Source organism: Archocentrus centrarchus, chromosome 8 (genome assembly GCF_007364275.1).
Source record: "Archocentrus centrarchus isolate MPI-CPG fArcCen1 chromosome 8, fArcCen1, whole genome shotgun sequence".
NCBI lineage: Eukaryota > Metazoa > Chordata > Actinopteri > Cichliformes > Cichlidae > Archocentrus > Archocentrus centrarchus.
This window is the reverse complement of record NC_044353.1, coordinates 20,121,065-20,140,639: the sequence shown is the minus strand read 5'-3', so window position 1 is coordinate 20,140,639 and position 19,575 is coordinate 20,121,065. Positions and strand designations below refer to the sequence as shown.

General features: G+C 42.3%; 1 protein-coding gene across 2 annotated transcripts in view; it reads left to right on the top strand.

The window, feature by feature from the left end:
• Positions 1-64: 64 nt before the first annotated feature.
• Positions 65-19,575, top strand: part of prkar1b (protein kinase, cAMP-dependent, regulatory, type I, beta) — a 62,728-nt gene continuing 43,217 nt past the window's right edge. Inside the window, exons 1-4 of one of the 2 annotated variants that reach the window (XM_030735338.1) lie at positions 65-221; positions 1,617-1,804; positions 14,813-14,983; positions 18,148-18,239. In XM_030735338.1, coding sequence (XP_030591198.1) covers positions 1,631-1,804; positions 14,813-14,983; positions 18,148-18,239 — 437 coding nt within the window. In that variant the 5' untranslated portion in view covers positions 65-221; positions 1,617-1,630. Of the gene's footprint in view, positions 222-1,616; positions 1,805-12,123; positions 12,593-14,812; positions 14,984-18,147; positions 18,240-19,575 lie in introns of those variants that run through there. The other variant, XM_030735339.1, reaches the window with a different exon arrangement.

Here is a 19,575-nt window from a genome sequence, read left to right as displayed (position 1 = left end):
CCTGTAAATGTGCTGCCGCGTGCTCGCTGGCCTCGAGAGAGCGCCGCTGCGGTCGAGGGGATGACAGATTGACGTCATCGAGACTGACGCAGAGCGAGCCGAGGTAGCGGTGAGGCAGCGGCAGAAGCAGCGGCAGGAGCATCCCGGCTAACGAACGGCGCCTCATCAGTCTCTTACCAACCAGCGAGGTGTTTTCTCCTCCACATCCACCACAAATAACGGTAGGGACGCGAGCGAGAGCAGCGGCTGAACCGTGTCTGGGAAGTAGCGGTTCGGAGGGGTGGTGTTTAGTACCGGGTTCGTGATGCTTTCGGCTGTCGCCGTAAATTCCCCCTTCGTTGAGGTTTGGTTGTCATTGTGAGGTTAGCAGCTCTGCCTGTGTTAGCTGTGTATTCAATGCAGATGAGCAGGTGTTCAGTTTCATCACAAGCGCCACAGTGTACACAGCTAAAATTGGACACCGCTGCTGTTGTATTTGCTGTGAAGGAGGCTGCAGCTCCCTGATGTCATCCTCAAAGTCATTCCCGAGTCCGGTTTGTTATGCACAAATGACAAATACGGTTAACGTGATTTCCATTTGAGGAAGTGATTCAGGGTAGTGAACTGTTAGCTAGCTACACCTGCCCAGCTTCCTGTCTTGCAGTGAGACATATTGCATAGTTATCTGCAGTCTGACATAGACTGCTCGTATTTGTTAGTAGTCATGTGTTCTTATATAATTCCCATTGCCTCCACCTGCTGAAGTATTTGCTTTCATAAATAAAAGCACCACTTTCCACTTTTTCGGCCCATCTTTTTCAAATCAAGAAAGATAGGCCGTGGTCCTGCATTGGTAATTAATTTAACCAAACAATGAGGGGTATAGCGTCTATTAAATGTGTTTGTGTTAACTCTTTTTTGCCGGTGTCTCCTGTCTCCTGCACTCAAATAGAAAAACAAGTAAGAGGTCCACTTCATTTGGAGGGGGAAAAAAAAGAAGAGAAGAGCAGATAACATCCTGTATCTTAGGATCTGTAACTTTTCTGTTCTTAACACAAATGTATATTTTTAGGGAACATACTTGAAAATTGTTGGTTGCTGTAACAACAAGATCAAGTTGTGTATTCTGGGTAATTTACTAAATTGAAACGTGACGAATCAAGGTATTTTTTTGTTTTTTTTTTTACAAAATTCTGTATTGCAGGAGATAAAATAATAAGCCAGATTTTTTTGTCATTGACCTCCAGTATTGTTATATCGCACAACCCTGTGACCCATGGATTTGCTTTGTTATTGATACTTAGAATTTATGTAGTAAAAAGAACAAACTGGCAACAACTACTGCTGACATAGAACATGCCTTACTCACGATGCTGCCTACTGACTGATATCCTGTGCAAGAAGCATAAGAAACCGGTGAAATCTTAAGTCACCTGCTTCCCACAATCCATTCCCCCTCCAAATCTCTCCCCTGCACCCGTCATATCTCATTATGCACCCCACATTTTGCCCCTCCTTCTATTTTTCTGTTCTCCTCAGCCCTCTTCTCCCCCCGCTACATTGTTCTCCCCCACTTCCCTATTCTGCTTTCCCTGCCCTCCTCTCATGGTCCACCCTGTTTTCTCCCACTGCCACAGAGATAAAAGATAAGATGGCCACCTCCTCCTCCACTCTGGAAGAAGACGAGAGTTTGAAGGGCTGTGAAATTTTCGTGCAGAAGCACAACATCCAGCAGATCCTCAAAGAGTGCATTGTGAACCTCTGCATCGCTAAGCCTGAGCGTCCTATGAAGTTCCTGCGGGAGCATTTTGAAAAGCTGGAGAAGGTTGGTGATAATAAAGTTTCGTGAGTCTTTTGTTTTTAATGTGGGGTTCTGTGTGGACACCAATTTTGTGTGTGGTGAGCTTGTGTAAATTAGGATTATGATATGTGACGTGCTTTTTCACTGCAGTGTTTCTCGATTTGCATAAAATTGTGGCCAGTTTGAATGAAGTAGTCTGTAAATGTAAGACTTTATATTGCTGTTTACAAGCTGTGTTCGATAAGGTGGAATGCTTTTTGAAATTAACACCCTCGGGGAATTGCTTGCTCGTATTTTATGTCTGTTCCATGACGTCTGCTGACCCAAGGTTTGTATTGCTCTATGAAGAGATAAAGACCATCCCAGCTAGTTACAGTATTAAAAACAAGCTGTACTCAAATGATCATGGAGTTTTCATTTTCCATCTCATAATAGGAGAATCCATTAGGGAATGCAAGAAGAGCACCCATAAAAAAAAAAAAAGGGCCAGTGTCCTCAGACAGCAGACTTTTTGTATTTGCCCGTCTCTCTGTCAGCCTGTCTGTCTCTGAGCAGGCAGACAAAAGAGATGCACATCCATTAAAAGATTACTGCTTCATGGAGCGTGGAGTGTGTTTTGCACAAAGAGAAATGGAAGATCAGAGCTAGAAAACAGGTGAAAACAGGGGCAACCTTTGCAGCTCAGTCCCTGTAGCTCCAAAACGTGACTGCTCAGTAAGTTTGTGTGTCTGTGTGTGTGTGCGCGTCTGTCTCTTTTCATTTTAATGTGTTGGCTCCTGCTGGCACCAGCACAACAGTAAGACGTTTTTACAAGAAAGTTGCTTTCTTAAGTCTTCTTTTATTTATAAGATGCCTGTTGAGTTAAATTAACTGGAAATTACCAGAAAGCACATAAAAATAAAAAAGGTTCAGATATTTTAACCATATCTGAAGTGTCATACTTAAAATGCAAATGAAGTGGTCTTCAAAATAGGGCGTATTTTGGTTGATTTGGCTTAAACGGACGTACTTTCTCAGTGTTTGGCTTTGATCGTGCAGAGAATCGTGCAGTTGGGCCGTTCACTCATAAGCATTCGTGTTTTTTGAACAATGGAGTGTACCCTTACACTTTAGTTACAACTAGTTCATCAAGGTGTGTTAGCTGGAGCTGTAGGCTGTTGGTGGTGGCCTCATGAGAGCTTTGCATTGGAAAGACGTGATGAGAGATCAGATAGAGCAGCGGTGAAGCTCACCATGCTCACGTCTGAGTGAAGGCAAAGTCATCTTTTTTCTGTAGGTGTGTGGGTTTCTTTCTTTTTTTTTTTTTTTTTTTCCCCCCCACTTATTTATTACCCTGACTTTGTTTTTATCCCATCACAAAAGTGCAATCAATCTCTTATTACTACTACAGTCTGAATCTTTAGGACAGAACCAACAAGACAAGGTCAAACAGGTCTCTGTGCGTTTGCACCTTAAGAACAAAGAGCAGCAAGATGAGGTCGAGCAGATTTAGGGTGAAAAGGAGAACGGTGCAGATGCTCGAGGTACTGCTGGTGCTGATGGGGACTGTAATGCTGCATCGAATGAGAGGCAGTGTGAGTACAAATCAATGTGATAGAGCTCAGCAGAAACAAGTTGTTTGCGAGTTGCCCTGCGTGTATCCCATTATAATGTCATGTTAAGAAAAGATATACTGCACACTGTGGAAGAAATAGGGCTAAATTTCACAAGAATGATTTATGCTTGTGTTACATCATTACCAAGTAAGTGATCTAATGTGCTAATGTTCTTATAGAGAAAGGAATATGAAAGAGAGATCAAGCATAGAAAAGAGGATATAATAAACAAAAGGAGCCCCCTTTTTTTTCCCTGAAAAAGTGGCTGGAGGGAATAAATGTATACAATATTGCATGGACATGCTTTCTGCAGTGCATATATGTCATGCATAAGTTACAGTTTTTGCACGTATCACAGAGCTGCTGGTTGCGTGCAGCACTTAATTGGCCTGCAGCCTCCTCATATTTAAGCATATATTTTATTGCTCTAGCAGCAGTGCTTGAATTGTTATGTTGTTGAATGGTGGTCTGTGAAATCACCTTGTGTAGACGAGCGGTTTGAACAAACAAAACAACTGCAGACTCGCAGTCCTCTTTTGCCGACAGTTGCCCAACACGATTCCAGCCAAGCCGTCCAAATCTGTGCTTGTGTTGTGAGGTCAGTCATTCGTGGAGCTGAAACAGGCCATGTTTTGGTGTCCCAGTTATCTAAGAGGCTTACTGTGTTTCTTTTCTTCTTGCACGTGATAACTTTGAGCACAGTATTTTCATTCAACAAGCTGTAATAATTTAAACTGAATTCAGGGCTGCAGTTAAAACTATCATCCTTCTGTATGTTTGCTAAAAATATTCGTCGTCATCGTCCAAATCTTACATTTTTCTGAACAGAAGGCTGCTAAAAGAGGTTTTATTTTAAATGGGAAGTAAAATACGGAAATTAAAATATTTTTCACCATCCACAGTGTCTGATCTCTCATCAGTTTTTTTTTTTTTTAGAGCAGGATGGTCTTGCTGCAGATAATAGAAAAAAATGAACTCTTGCTGTGTAGTTTTTGGATATATTTCACCCTCCTTGATTGTGTGTGTTTCTCTGTCTTCTCTCTCAGCCGGTTCGTCAGCACTCCTCACCCACTAGAGGCGGTAACCTAGGCAACAATAGTGGATAGATAGACTGTAGTCGATCCTGTGTTCAATAAGCCCCTTTATTCACAAGTTTATTCCCTTTGTTCTCTAATGCGTCCAGTTTTTTTTTCTTTTTTTTCCCTCTCTGTGCCAGTTAGATCACTGGGGTATTCATTCTCCCCTTTTTCCAGACCTAACTTCATTTCATATGTGCAGAGGATCCGTTTCACACAGCTTATCTGGAAGAATCTTTTCTCGGTCCCTCTATTATCTCCTCTCACAGTCTTCTTCTTTTTATTGTCTTTCTCTACATACAGTGTCCTTTCTTTCTTTCTCTCTCTCTCTCTAAATCATTAGTCTGACAAGTTTGTTTCTAACTTTTGTTTTGATATAATAACACATCTTTTGTCCACAGCTGACATTGTGAATGTGGAAATAACAGCCGTCCGGCTCCTTTTCATCCTGCCTATTTATGCATGGTAATGATGCCTTTGATCTCTACAATAGTAGCTTTGGATGGCTGTTCTCATCTGCCCATCTCTATGAGCTCAGTTCAGTGTGTAATTGAAGAGAAATGAGCTTAATTTTTGGCACGTAGTACAAAAGACAAAAACATTATTTCTGTGTCACATTAGCTGAGTTTCTAAAAGCATTCATTTTTGCCTTTCTGTCTGTCACTGTTATTTAATGGAAGAATGCAGCAATGATCAGGCAACCTGGCATTAGGTTTGTTTCTTATTAACACAAAAAGTTGCTATAAGATTACCAGTCTTTGACATTAGGGCTATTCAGACAGTGATTACCAAATAATTACTATCTAATACACTAGGCTGATTGTCCTTTGTGCCATTGTGAGAACCCCTAGAGAAGTCTATTTTAGATTGTTAAAAGAATGCCGCACCAACCTAGAAATCTCATGAGTCTGCTTGGTTACAGATCTGTCCAAAGGCAGCACTTGTTAATAATGCTAGGAGTGAATGTGTTAGTGTGAATTTGTCACTTAGTAAATGAAATGGGGAAGCTGTAAACACAGATGTTTTATTGATTTAGTTATGTTGCATCTTTACTGGACAGTGTTTTCTTTTTTGGCGTTTTAGTACTGCCGTTGCGTGTTATGTACCACTTTGATATCGTCACCCTTTCTCCTTTTACTTTCCATGAGCACATATTTGATGACTTCAGATGTGTCTCACTTGTACTTCTGCAGTTCTTGCTGCAGCCATGAAGGATTCAGTGCTTTGATCTTTACATAACATGCCACCTGTACTGGCAACGAAATGTTCAGCACAACGCCAGCCGTGACTCCTCGACTCCATCTGTATGTCTGGCATGTAATCGCTTAGCAATGCCTTAGCACTGTTCTGTTAGCTATTATTTTTCACATGTTATAGCAGTTTTCTTGTTGTGTTTTTCATTAATTTGTTTTTTTTGTAAGGCCTATTAATTAGTAGAAGATTTGCGGAAGGTTTTCACTAACAGCTTTTTTTCTGAAATACCCACCTGCTGTTGTTTGTCTTTGGGTTCAGAGCAATTTCAACATTCGTCAAATTTAATTTGAAAAATAGCTGATAAACTACACACTACACACCACTGCTATTTATAAAGGTTGTGATTATCAGAATGCCCCCTGTGTTCTTTACGCTCAAACAGCCATCATACAGTTCTGTGAAAAAGTGCTTGACTCCTTCCTTTTTAATTTTTTTGCATATTTGTCACACTTGCATGTTTCAGATAATCAAAGAGATTTTTATATTACACAGAGATAACCTGAGTAAATATAAAATTAAGTTTTTAAATGGTGATTTTATTTAAAAATGGAAAATTCTGTCCTAAACTACCTGGCCCTATGTGAAAAAAGTAATTGTCCCCTCTTGTTAAATCATGAATTAACTGTGGATTTAACCACAATTTTTGGAAAGCTAAGTTCAGTTTTACCAGCCACACCCAGGCTTGATTACAGCCAGAGCTGCTGAATCAAGAAATCTGTTAAATCGAACCTGTCTGTCAAAGTGAAGCAGGCTGAATGATGTCATAAAGCAACAATCTACAATCTAAATCTAAACCGCCACAATCTAAAGAAGCGCAAAGACAGCTGAGAAATTTAGTAACTGAACGGGGTTACAATGCCATTCCTAAGGCTTTGGAACTCCAGTGAACCACAATGAGAGACATTATCCACAAATGGAGAAAACTTGGAACAGTGGTGAACCTTCCCAGGAGTGGCTGGCTTACCAAAATTACTCCAAGAGTGCATCGATGACTCATCCAGGAGGTCACAAAAGAACCCAGAACTGCAGGCCTCACTTGCCTCAGTTAAGGTCAGTGTTCATGATTCAACAGTAAAAAAAGAGACTGTGCAAAAATGGCATCCATGTTTGAAAAACCACTGCTGACCAAAAACAGCACAAAGGTTCATCTCACATTGACTGATGAAACTGAAGTTGAAATTTCTGGAAGGTTTGAGTCCCATTACATCTGCCATAAAACTAACACAGCCTTTCATAAAAAGAACATCATAGCAACGGTCAAACATGGTGGTGGTAGTGTGATGGTCTGGGGCTGCTTTGCTGCTTCACTTTGTGCACTTGGGTTATGCAGCAGGACAATGGTCCAAAACACACCAGCAAGTCCACCTGTGAATGGCAAAACCCCCCAAAATGAAGGGTTTGGAGAGGTCTAATCAAAGTCTGGACATAAATCTAATTGAGATGGTTTGGCATGACCTTAAACAGGCCGTTCCTGCTGGAAAACCCTCCAATGTGGATGAATTAAAACTACTCTGCAAAGAAGACTGGGCCAAAATTCCTCCACAGCGATGTGAAAGACTCAATGCCAACAATCACAAATGCTTGATTGCAATTCTTGCTGCCAAGTGTGGCACAACCAGTTATTAGTTTTAGCCGATTACTTTTTCCACATAGGACCTGGTAAGGGTGACAGATATGTGGAAAAAACAAGAAATCAGGAAGGGGGCATGTATGTTTGTGTCTCCTGCCTCACCCCTGGCTTTTCAAAGTTTCTCTCTTGTCCCTCATTATTTGTCTTTCAGACAGATTTCAGAATCAGAATAGCTTTATTGTCATTATATGTCAAACATATAACGAAATTGCTTTCCAGAACACCCATCCAAGGAAACAAACAAGTCAAACAAACGTGGGAGATAATTGTCTGCGGCCTTGCTGCCATCACATCTTTAAAAAGATGGAAACAATAGCGAACACAGAGGGGTAGGTGAGGAGAAAAAAAACCCATCTCATACTATGCCCCGTACCATGCAGGGCACAATATGAGGTTGGACAAACCTCTGCATAGTGTATTGAGAGCACATTTAATGCATGGGAAAGCAGGAGGGTGGGTGGATGGGGGGGTTGTGGGAGGTAGGGGGGTAGGGGAAGGTGGGTAGGGAGAGATAGAGGGAAGGAAGATTTGTCTTTCTCTGTTATTCTGTCTTGTCCATCCTTTATTGTTCTCATATCTTTTTTCCTCTCTTTTCTTCCATCATCTAACACCTATCCCTTGGTGATTTTTTTTTTTTTTTTTTTTTTTTTTTGTTTTTTTTTTTTTTTTTTTTAACCAACTCAGTGAAATACTTGGCACAGATGTTCACGTATACTATGCCGGCCACTTGGTTATGGCGTTCCATGTATGCCCTGCCTGGTAGAATCTTGCACCCTGCTGTTATGTGCTGGATTGTCTCAGGGGCATCCCTGCACAGCCTGCACCTGGGGTCTTGCCTTGTGTGGTAGACCCCAGCCTCTATTGATCTTGTGCTTAGAGCTTATTCTTGTGCTGCCATGATTAGTGCCTCTGTGCTGTCTGCCAGTCCAGCTTTGTCCAGCCATTGGTAGGATTTTTTCCACGTCAGCCACTTCTTCAATCTTCCGGTGGTACATGCCATTCAGAGGCCTTTCCTTCCATGATGGTTCCTGTTATTGCTCCTCTTCTTTCTCGGGTGTCTTCTGCCTGAAGTACTCACTAAGCACATGGTCCTTTGTGGCCATCTTCCTGATGTATTCATGGATCTTCGTTGTTTCGTCTAGGATAGTGGTTCAGACACTCACTAGTCCTCGACCATCTTCCTTCCGCTTAGCGTACAGTCTAAGGGTGCTGGATTTGGGGTGAAACCATCCATGCATGGTAAGGAGCTTTCTTGTCTTGACATCAGTGGCTTCTATTTCCTCCTTTGGCCAGCTTATTATCCCAGCAGGGTATCTGACAACTGGCAGGGCGTAGGTGTTGATAGCCCGGATCTTGTTCTTCCCATTCAGCTGACTCTTCAGGACTTGCCATACTCTCTGCAGGTACTCAGAGGTTGCGGCTTTCCTAGCAGCCTCTTCATGGTTCCCATTTGCCTGTGGGATTCCAAGGTACTTGTAGCTGTCTTCAATGTCTGTAATGTTGCCTCCTGGTAGTGCAATCCCCTCAGTTCTGACTACTTTTCCTCTCTTAGTTACCATCCGACTACATTTCTCCAGTCCGAATGACATTCCTATATCATTGCTGTAGATCCTGGTGGTGTGGATCAGTGAATTGATATGTTGTTCACTCCTGGCATACAGCTTGATGTCATCCATGTAGAGGAGGTGGCTGATGTTTGCTCCATTCCGTAGTCGGTATCCATAGCCAGTCTTGTTGATGATCTGGCTGAGGGGATTCAGGTCTATGCAGAACAGTAGTGGGAACAGAGCATCTCCTTGGTAAATCCCGCACTTGATGTTGACTTGTGCAATTGGCTCGAAGTTGGCCTCTAGAGTTCTTCTCCACATACCCATTGAGTTCTTTATGAAGGCTCTTAGGGTCCTATTGGTCTTGTACAATTCTAGGCATTCCAGGATCCATGTGCGTGGCATTGAGTCATAGGTTTTTCTTGTAATCAATCCAGGTGGTGCACAGGTTGGTCAGTCAGGTCTTACAGTCTCGAGTGACTGCTCTATCTACCAGTAGCTGGTGTTTTGCTCCCCTGGTCTCTCTACCTATTCCTTTCTGGGCCTCGCTCATGTATTCTGCCACACACCTACTCATCTTAGCAGCTAAGATGCCTTATCTTATAAGATTTGTATCTTTTTGCATTTGTAAGAAGTGCTGTGATGATCTTGCATTACATATAGATCAGCATCATAAAACATGTCAAGTAAAACAAGTGTAAATCCTTCTGAGTTCCTCACTCTGTCATTGTATCAGTCAATCAGATGCTGTCTCCCCCTCCTCTGTAAAATGAGAAGCCTTTCAGTGCTGTTGGCCATTCAGCTGTCATCAGGACCTATCATAACAATTCCACCAGTCCCTTCAAAGGCCTCTGATTGACAATTTGTCAGCAGGGTTCGACTGTTTGTTGAGTCTGCTGAGAGCATTTAGAGGAGAATTATGTGTAGCTTTGGATTATCTCCCCTATCATCTACTTTCCTTTTTGTTTCTTTTACTCTGTCCCTTCTTCTTAAGACTACTCTCCATATGTGCGAGCCAGTATGTTTGCAGCACCAGCCTAGAAAATTAAATCCATTTCAGCTTCACAGACAATACTATGTGTCATGTTTGCCAAGGATTTTTAAAGTTTTCCATCACAGCTGTACTCACTCTCCAGCTTCTGCATTCATTTATCACCAGTATATTGAGTGAAGGGTAGTCTGTGAGATCTGCCTGGGTCCTATGCACTGACCCGACCAAAAACCCCTCATACCTAGCTCACCCTGGGCTGCTTCACGTAAAATGGGCCCCTGGCCCCTCACTCTGTGGTGGTCCTCCTTTGTCCTCGTTCATTTGCCCGTTTCGTCACCGTCACCTTTCTCTGCCATTCTTTGGTTTCTGTGGGAGAAGAGATATTTACTCGAGCTTCACGTACTTACTTCAGTAGTTAGTCAGTGTTAAATTCAGAAACATGGGTGAAGCTGTCTTTGCTATTACAGTTGGGGAGAGTTTTTTTTTTGTGTTTTTAGTATGAAGTTGCATTAAATGTTTAAGATTACTGTACAACTAATAATGGTTTTCATTACTCAGCATATAGTTTGTCAGTTTTCTTAAAAGAAAATCAGTCAGAAAAGTCATTGTATTTTAATCTTTCTGGCAGTTGACAGCCTGTGTTGGAGTTTCACCTGCAAAGACAAGTTTTTTTTGTGTGATGCAATGATAAATTGAGTAAACATCTTTTCATTGCACTTGCACACCTATTACAGCAGTGAACTTTCTGTCCATTGTACTGTTGTAATGGTGTGAACAGAGTGATGAGTAGACTGTTAGCTCCGCTGGTGGATCAGCTCTGCATGCTTCATTAACTGTGTGTGTGTGTGTGTGTGTGTGTGTGTGTGTGTGTGTGTGTGTGGCACCTTGTTGTTTTTGGTTCGCTCGCATGCTTTCAGCAGTGGCAAATAAAACTGTCTAGGTTATCGGACCAGGGCTGGCTAAGGTAATTGTCATAGATGTTTCTCTTTCTCAAACTAATATTGTTTGTGCAGTTTGAATGTTTTTGAAAGGAGCGTGCTGGGTGGTCTGATGGGTGTGTGATTAATTACTGGTTAGTCAGAGCTCTTCATATCAGGGTTAGGCATATTTTTTTCATATATATTTGGTGCAGATTAGTTCAGGGAATAAACAAAACAGTTTAGACCCACTTTAATATGAGTCATCATCTGCAAATTAGTTTGAATTGGAATTGATGATGGTTTTAATAATGATAGGGAGTTTACATGGGATGAGTGTGTGTGTGTGTGTGTGTGTGTGTGTGTGTGTGTGTGTGTGTGTGTGGGATTGGATTTGTGTCATCTTTTGTCTGTGGCTTCATTCTTTAATCTCTGACCCACAGTCACTAATGGAAAGCCCACTTTATAAAGAGCTTTTGTGTCCTGCTTACGCCTGTGTCCTCTGTCTCCTCTCCCTGCCCGTTCGTCCTGTCTCTCTGGCAAACATCCGCTGATGATGACGCAGGCAGAGCAGAGGAGAAAAGGAGGGAGTGGGAGTCTGATACAGGGCAATAGCACTAAATCTAGAGTAGAGAATACTATATATATTAGTGACTAAACGTAACAAAGCTGGATGCAGGATATTAATCATGGTATGATTTGCCTTTTTGAATGACTGAATTGGATTGCTATCTTAGGGCAAAAGGAAAAATGGACTGCAGATATGTTTTGTTTTGCTACTGTACATAGTCCTGTGAACACTGCTTTAGCTGCCTAGCCTTCGTGTTGCTACAGAAAGGCTAAATGATGAAAAGGCATTGCAGCTGGTATTAGCTCATGATGAACTAATGAAACTAATAAGACTTCAAAAATCATCCTTTACCCTTTTGATGGAGCAGTGGAGCCACAACAATGCAAAGACTTGTTGGAGTCAGACACAAAGTCCTCATTTGGCTACTGACCCTCTGACCTAAGAGAAAAGCATGTGGGTAAAGACTGGAAAAGACCTTGCAGTGAACACTGGTACACATAGGGGAATGTATGGGATGGTTATGTAACCCTATGGGAATGTTTGGATCCATTCATTGGTGCAAAACACACAGATGCACCATTTGGCCAGAACAGAAGTCCATCTTGAGGAGAGTGACGTTTTCCCTTCTGTGAACTGATTCACCATAGATGTGAGAGAGAGAGAGAGGGAGGGAGGTGTCATAACTGGTGTGGACAAAGGTGTGTGAGCCGCTGTTGCTTCCTGCTCAGACTCACCAACTATTCAGGATGCTCGCAGTACCCAGTTGTCATAGTGACAGAGGGTAGCAAGAGGAGACCGCTCATTGCGCCACCTGATTGTGAGTGCGAGAGAGAGCGAGCGAGAGAGGGAGAAAAAGAGGAAAGCAGAGACGCGGAGTTGCGCAGGACCAATGAAGAGAGAGGCTTTTTGCTGTGATCAGTGTTTTCATCAGTAGACTTGTTTTTTTTAGCTGCTGTGTTTTGGGGATTGCAGACATTTTGTCACTTTGTACGCTCTCACTTTGTCTCACACGCTAACTTGGATTCTCTGCTTACTTGCGACACACAGACACACACAGCGGTTGCTGTGCTAGAATGGCAAGATGCTGATGCATTGTGACATGTGTCTCAGGTGTGTATGAGATAGGGATCAATGTGTGTTGATTCTCATGCACACTTTGTCTTGATGCCGAGTGCCTCTGACAGGCTACGGGACTTGCAGCAGGCCAGGCCAAGGGGCCCTCCATGCCATGGTAAATACCTCTGATTACAGACTTAACTGTAGATAGCCTCCTGTAGCTAACCTGTGTACCTAATAGAGACTGGAACAAGTAGTGCAATTCTATAAAAGCCTTTTTGCAAGGTAAAAGTGCTCGGCAGTGCCTAGTTTAACTGAATATTTGTGCAGTTAGGTGCCCAGTAGTCCCAGACAGCAGCATATTAACAGTGTTTGTTTGCGATTCTGACTAGCACGTTTGTGCCTAAGTGTTTGTTTCGGCTCTGTAGAGGATGCAGCGTGTTACCTGATTGCAGACCTTGCCACCTAGATTAAGCTGAGTGTGCGAGCTCTCCTCCTGCAGACTGCCTGTGCATGTATTTGTGAGGTTATGTGTGCTTTTATGTGTTTGTGAGTGTATGTGTGTTCTGATTCTGCTCTCTGGTTCTGCTCCTCCTCTTCTCCCGCTGGCTGTGCTCCCGCAGGCAGTGACTCTGCGTAAGCAAGAAGCACATGCACGCGTGTGCGCACCGGAGTGTGTTTGCTTGCTTTTCTAACTCACGTGTCTGGATATGATTTGCATTCTCACACTGTTTCGCAAAGTGAAAAAGGCATTACTTCAAACTTAGGTTGTAATGAGCTGGAGGGTAACAGAGTCAGGCAGATCAGGGAGTCAAATTGAGGGTTACAGTGACAAAAACCATTAGATGAAAGGCTACTACATCAAAGACTGACTGACTCAAAGTGTGAGCTAATGAATGACCTTGAAAACGACTGTTTTAACTGGCTAGTGTTTTCTGTAATTGTGTCATGGATGTATTGCTGATTCAGATCTTGAGATATTATTGTAATCATTGAAATGTATCTCTCTCTGTCTCCCTCCCTCTCCCTCTCTCCGTCCTTGTTAGTGTTTGACTACAGTGAATCACCAGTAAATTTCTGCTCCTTTCATTCACAATTAATTTTCTTCCCTGCTTACTTCCAGATCTTTTTTCCTTCTCCCATCTTCAAGTTTGCAGTAATCATTTCATTTGCCAAATATCCCAAATTAGTGAAAAATGCCTATTACAGTGGACTAAAGTGAAAAGTGCTAAACTCAGTTTACTTTTACTGAAGTCCTTGAAAAGCAAAAACTGAGTTTTTTCTGTTTGGTGATTTGAATTGAGGCTAAATTTTGCTCAGCACTGTTACAAATATGGCTTGGAAGAGAGGCCACTGATGCTCTGAAAAATCTCTTCTTACAGCAACTCTCTGTCTGTCTGTCTAGTGTTTCTGTACTGCAGTGTGAGAGTGCCACTTCTTGCCACGTTTGCCTGTCTGGAACCTTGTCTCTCTGAGACATCTTTGTTTATTTCCGACTGCACAGTGGCAATGCAGTGAGCTAGCAAACAGAAGAAAGCCCTCAGTATGAAAAATATGTGTCATAGATATTGTTATTGCACCAAAATATGGTTGATGAATAAGACTGCTGTCAGCTCAGTTCTTACTGTGTTATTAAGTGCATTAATGCACTCAAATGCAAGAATAAGCCATTAGGTTCACACAGATTCACACCAGCCGTTGTCGGTGTCTGTGCAGTTATGAACAAAGCAGCTAATTTTTGCTACCTTTGCAGTTTCCCCTTTTCCCTCATCTCAAAGCAGTCTCACACACTAACAAGCCATCAGTGGTTTGATTGTGTACTTATGGTAACATTTTAGTCAAGTTTGCAATCAATAATTCAACACCTGCAGAGTGTTCAGCAGTTAAAAGAACAGCCAGCCGGAGGCATCCTGTGTCCCCTTTGATGTCTCTATTCCTTGTTGTTCATTATCTGAATGGAGGACAGTACCTGGTTGAGCCTTTCTCTCGCTGCGTGGTCAGCGCTGCCAATATTAATATTTGATCCCTTTCATCATACCATGGCAGCCCGATGTCCATTCAGTGTCCAACCAGGAGTAGGACATGTCCAGTATCTGACCTAAAAATCTGGATATGTGTTAAAAAGGGGATTTGTCAGCCTTCTCTCACCATGTGATCATTTTTAAAAGTGTAACAGGCACTCTCAGATGATCTAGTTTGTCTTGCGTGAAGCTACTGTAGTCGTGAACTAGTAGTAGTAGTTGTTGTGTTCTTATGCACATTTTTTACACATTAAAGAATTTGTCAGGGGTGCTCCTTTGAAAAACCATCTGTTTGTTTAAGCAGTCTCCCCCTCTTTATGTCCCTCACTCTTTGCTTGCTCCTCAAAAAAATCTTATCTCTTTGTTTTTTGCAGGAAGAATGCAAGCAGATCATGGCACGCCAGAAATCTAACAGCCAGTCAGACTCACATGATGATGAGGTTTCTCCCCCACCACCCAACCCTGTTGTCAAGGCCCGTCGCCGCAGGGGTGGTGTCAGTGCCGAGGTCTACACTGAGGAGGACGCTGTCAGCTACGTGCGCAAGGTCAGCCTTAAGATGGATACATACATTAACATCTGATTGTAGGTACACACATCTAAAGAAAAGAAGCTGTGTGCACTTTATTACAAAGTCATTAACAGGTTTGCAAACAGTTGCCTGCAGTTATGCATATGTGTAGGATAAGACTGTTTACTTCATTCTTTTTAGTTCTTCATTTTAGCCTTCATTTAAAAAAAAATACTCACTTGTATAATCAATAACTTCAAGCTGTCATCGAGGTTGTTTATTTTCATTCTAGTAACGCCCACCAAGACCACAAATGTAAATGAACAAGGCTAAACAGTGCAATTTTACAAACATCAATAAACAGAAATGGACATGAGTGAATTTATTTGCAGCAAAACACAGTGTGTGACTCATCTACCTCAGTACAGATGCTGAGTAACCAGATTTGATAGCACCTTAAGTATGTTTACATGCACACAAAAATCTGGGTTAATATAGCAGGCAGATATCTGGCACAAGATTTTTTTTCTTTCTTTTTTTTTTTATGAATGCTAATAAATCTAAAAGTCAAAATCTTCATCAGATGATAGCTTTGGGATTACATTTCAGCAATATGGCAGCAGGGCAACGCGGTGTTAGCAAGAAGATCCTGGGTTCAAATTCTTCGTCTGGCCGGGGCCTTCCTGTTTGCATCTTCTCCCTGTGTCTGTGTGGATTCTCTCCGGGTATTCCGGTTTCCTCCCACAGTCCAAACACATGCAGTTAGTGGGGTTAGGTTAAGTGGTGATTCTAAATTGCCCATAGGTGTGAACATGAGTGCGAATCGCTGTCTGTCCATGCCACCTCTCTTCCTATGGCAGCTGGGATAGGCTCCAGCTCCACCCTGTGACCCTGAATTGGGTATGTGGAAGAAAATGGGTGGATGGATTTCAGCAACGCTGAATCTTTTGCTCCCCACATGGCCGGTTCATCTGCGTGCAACCAAAATCTGCTCAGACATGACTGGTTAATATAACTGAGAATGGAAGCTGAAACCAGAAATCTTCCATTCTAAAAAAAAAAAAAAAAAATGCAGATATTTTTTTATAGAGATTATGCAGAAAATAATTGGTGGAACATGCCATGATTCATACTTGGATTTACTTTGCAGAGTTGGGTAATGCACTGTGGCTCACAGGTGAAGGGGAAGAGAAACTACAGTAGTTGTTTTCTCTTTGTGGACAGGAAGAGTTAGTTATCAGACCTCTTACAAACTGCCATACATCCATTCCATAATTTATTGAAGCTAGAAGAAAGCATACTGTTGTGCCAAGAACTATAACTCACCTTTACACACAGAGACACACATACTACAAAAGCACACACACACACACACACACACACACACTTTAAATGGTGTAACATTACCGTGCTTGTTCAGTTGTAATTAACTTGACACGCCAATAATTGCTGGGTAATGACACAACGGCACGAGCCCCCATCACCACACTGTAATCGCATGCCCACTGGAGCATGGAGTGTGTGTGTGTGTGTGTGTGTGTGTGTGTGTGTGTGTGTGTGTGTGTGTGTGTGTGTAAAGGTGCATACACCCACACAAATTTGAGTTTATGGCTCTGAGGTCTCTACCAGACTCTGCACACATGTGTCATGGTGAAAAGCCTGCCTCCATCTCCAGCCTTGTTTTCTTCACTGTTCCTCACTGACACACTTGCGCACATGCAACAGTTCACAAACCCACATCAGTAGAAATACATTTATGCACTTGCAAGTTTTCTGGTCATTTATGTACGGAAAGATACTATGTGCACACCCTGAGACACACACAGATGCAGTCTGCAATATAGGCTGACATGTTCCTACAGAATCACTTCTATTAGTATTACACTGTAAAAAGGTAACAGCTGATTTACCAGACCACAGTCAGTTAGCTAACTCTGCTCATCTGATTAAAATTGCTGTTCTGTGATATCATTCCTAACAAATTGCATAGCCTGGCAGTTTGGCCTGGAGATTGTGTTATGAGAACAAATTGCATGTTTCACTGCTAACATCATAGTGGATGTTATGCTGTTGGATTTGTCAAAAAATAAGATGAATAGGAAGGATGAAGGCGTGTTTGTATGTTTGTAGCTGATAACTACTTGCAAGTGTAAATGATAAAACAGTAGAGATCCATCTTTTCTTATCTGCCTTTATCTAAATTGTTGTGTAGGACTGAATTATAACATATTTCCATTCCCTTCAAAATGTTAAAGCAGTTAAGCTTTTTGAGCACAACCTGGAGTGCAAATGCATTCAGCTGACTGGTAGCAGGCTGTGTGCCCTGACATTGGATGATCTTCTGAGTGACAGAGCTGGAGATGGATCAGAGGCTGACCTAAAATCTGTGTCCACCTCCAACTGCATTTCCCAGGCCTGACCAGCCTGTTTCTCTTTCTGCCCACTAAGTAGCCAGTTCTAGTTCTAAAATTTTGGTACTTTTTAGTTTGTGTGTGATGTGGTTCTGTGCGTATTTTGTGTGCATATTGTGAACAGCACAGTGTGGCTGTCTTCATGTGGAGACATCTGTTGCATTACTTAATTACAGCTTACCCCCTCCTCTCTCCCACGACAAGAGGGATACACACACACACACACACACACACACACACACACACACACACACACACACACACACACACACACACACAGTACACTCTTCACTCCGTCATTTTCTGAAGAAGGACAAATTTGCAAAACCTTCTTGTCCTTTTCTTGTACTTTCTGCTTCTTTTTTTAATGCTCTACAGTTAAGTGAGCATTAGTTCTCTTCTAGGATGCCTCTTATAAAGACAGGTTTCTGTCTTCAGCTACTTTATTGTGGCTTCAGACTTTTCCATTGCCTTTTTCATGGACACACACCACAGATTCTGGGACAGGAAAATGCATGTTTTATGAATGAGTTCAGGGCTCTTGCAAATTTTTAAGGCCTGTGTGACATTTTGAGTGCAATCCTTGAACAGATGGGCTTCCCCAAAAATACACAGATGCACGTGTGGGATATTCCTTTCAGAGTTTGCCAGTACTCTGGTCTTTAATTACTCAATTTAGCTAGCTTTTGAAGTGGGTTCTGCTTTGTGTTTGTACTGGTTTGTTTCATGTGTCCACCTGCACAGTGGTGTTATAATCCATGTTAATGTGCTGGCCATTTGTCTTCACAGGTGATTCCAAAAGACTACAAGACCATGACTGCCTTGGCCAAAGCCATCTCCAAGAATGTCCTCTTTGCTCACCTGGATGACAATGAGAGAAGGTACAAAATCTGTCTTACCTCAGTGACATCTTTAATAGGTTTGCACAACATCCACTGTGATTCCAGCAACCCAAATGTCCCAGGCCTCTGAAAGGATGTTTTTAAGCTGATAAAATCATAAAGAGGCCTTTGTTACAGTTAAGTCTTTTGCCCTTGTGGCCACTGTGTGCCAGTATTGTCTGCATCTCATTACTCAAAGAGGGGAGCATGGACAGATGTGGCAGAGAAAGGGGTGCAGTTATGGGTGGGTAAGGGGTAACTGGATGTGCCTGTGCAGGCTGTGTTTCATTGTGTTGTCTGTTGCTATGGTAACCTGTGTGCATATCAGTGTCCTGTTGCGTATTTAGATATGGGTGGAGGTGCACAGACACAGTGCTCAGTAATCAACAATTCTCCATAGTTGTCTTAAAGAGAAAGAAAGATGCCAATTTTTCTCTGTCCCCCTGCTTTTTTTTTTTTTTTTTTTTTTATAAACCATCTGCTCCTACTCAGTGTTATTAAGCGTTCCCCCTCTTTTCAGACGCCCTTTCACCATCCTTCCATCTGTCCCATATCTACAGTGATGGCTGAGTTTGGCTCAGACAGGGGATGGGGTGTTGTGGGAAAGGCTTTCAGGTGGCTGGCGGGCGGACTCGCAGGGAAGAATAGTGTTTCATTGGCGGGGAGAATCCATTATGTCCCATGAAGAGGAAACACCAAAGCTTTCCTGTTGGGGTAAAGACAGCGCAGGCCAAACCCAAAACACAGTTTTTCCACTCTTTCGTCAGCTGACAATTTACCATGCTGCCTTGGCACAGGCACACGGATCCCTGATTGCACGTCACTAACTGTGAAGGAGCCTCGAGGCGGCTGCAACATGTGATAGAACCGGACAGTTTGAAAAAAAACCACGTCTTTGGGTGGCTCATGTGACAGATTAAAGTTACAACAGAAAAAAAAAAAAAATCTGGCAGCAGACCATACCCATCAGGTTTTAATATATTTAAGGCCTCTTGCCATGCAAAGTAATGTAATGGCATTGTCATCAGCCCATGAAACCATGTATGATGCAGAATTTATTTGACTGGCTGTCATGTTTGCTGTCTCAGTATGCACAGCAAGCTTAAGCAATTAATGCTGTCCACACAGGAATTTGTTGTTGTGGGATTTGTGGTTGAATGTGCAGCTAGCATTGCAGCAGGGTCTCAGCTAGTGAAAACCTTGTCGGTTTTGCTCGATTTTACAGGGACATGGCAGTTAGTTGGCTTTGCCTGCTCCTAACTCTCTATTCCTATCCCAGTTACAGTGTCTGTTCTTCTCTTCTGCTCTTCCTCACTCTTCACTTATAGCTAATGAT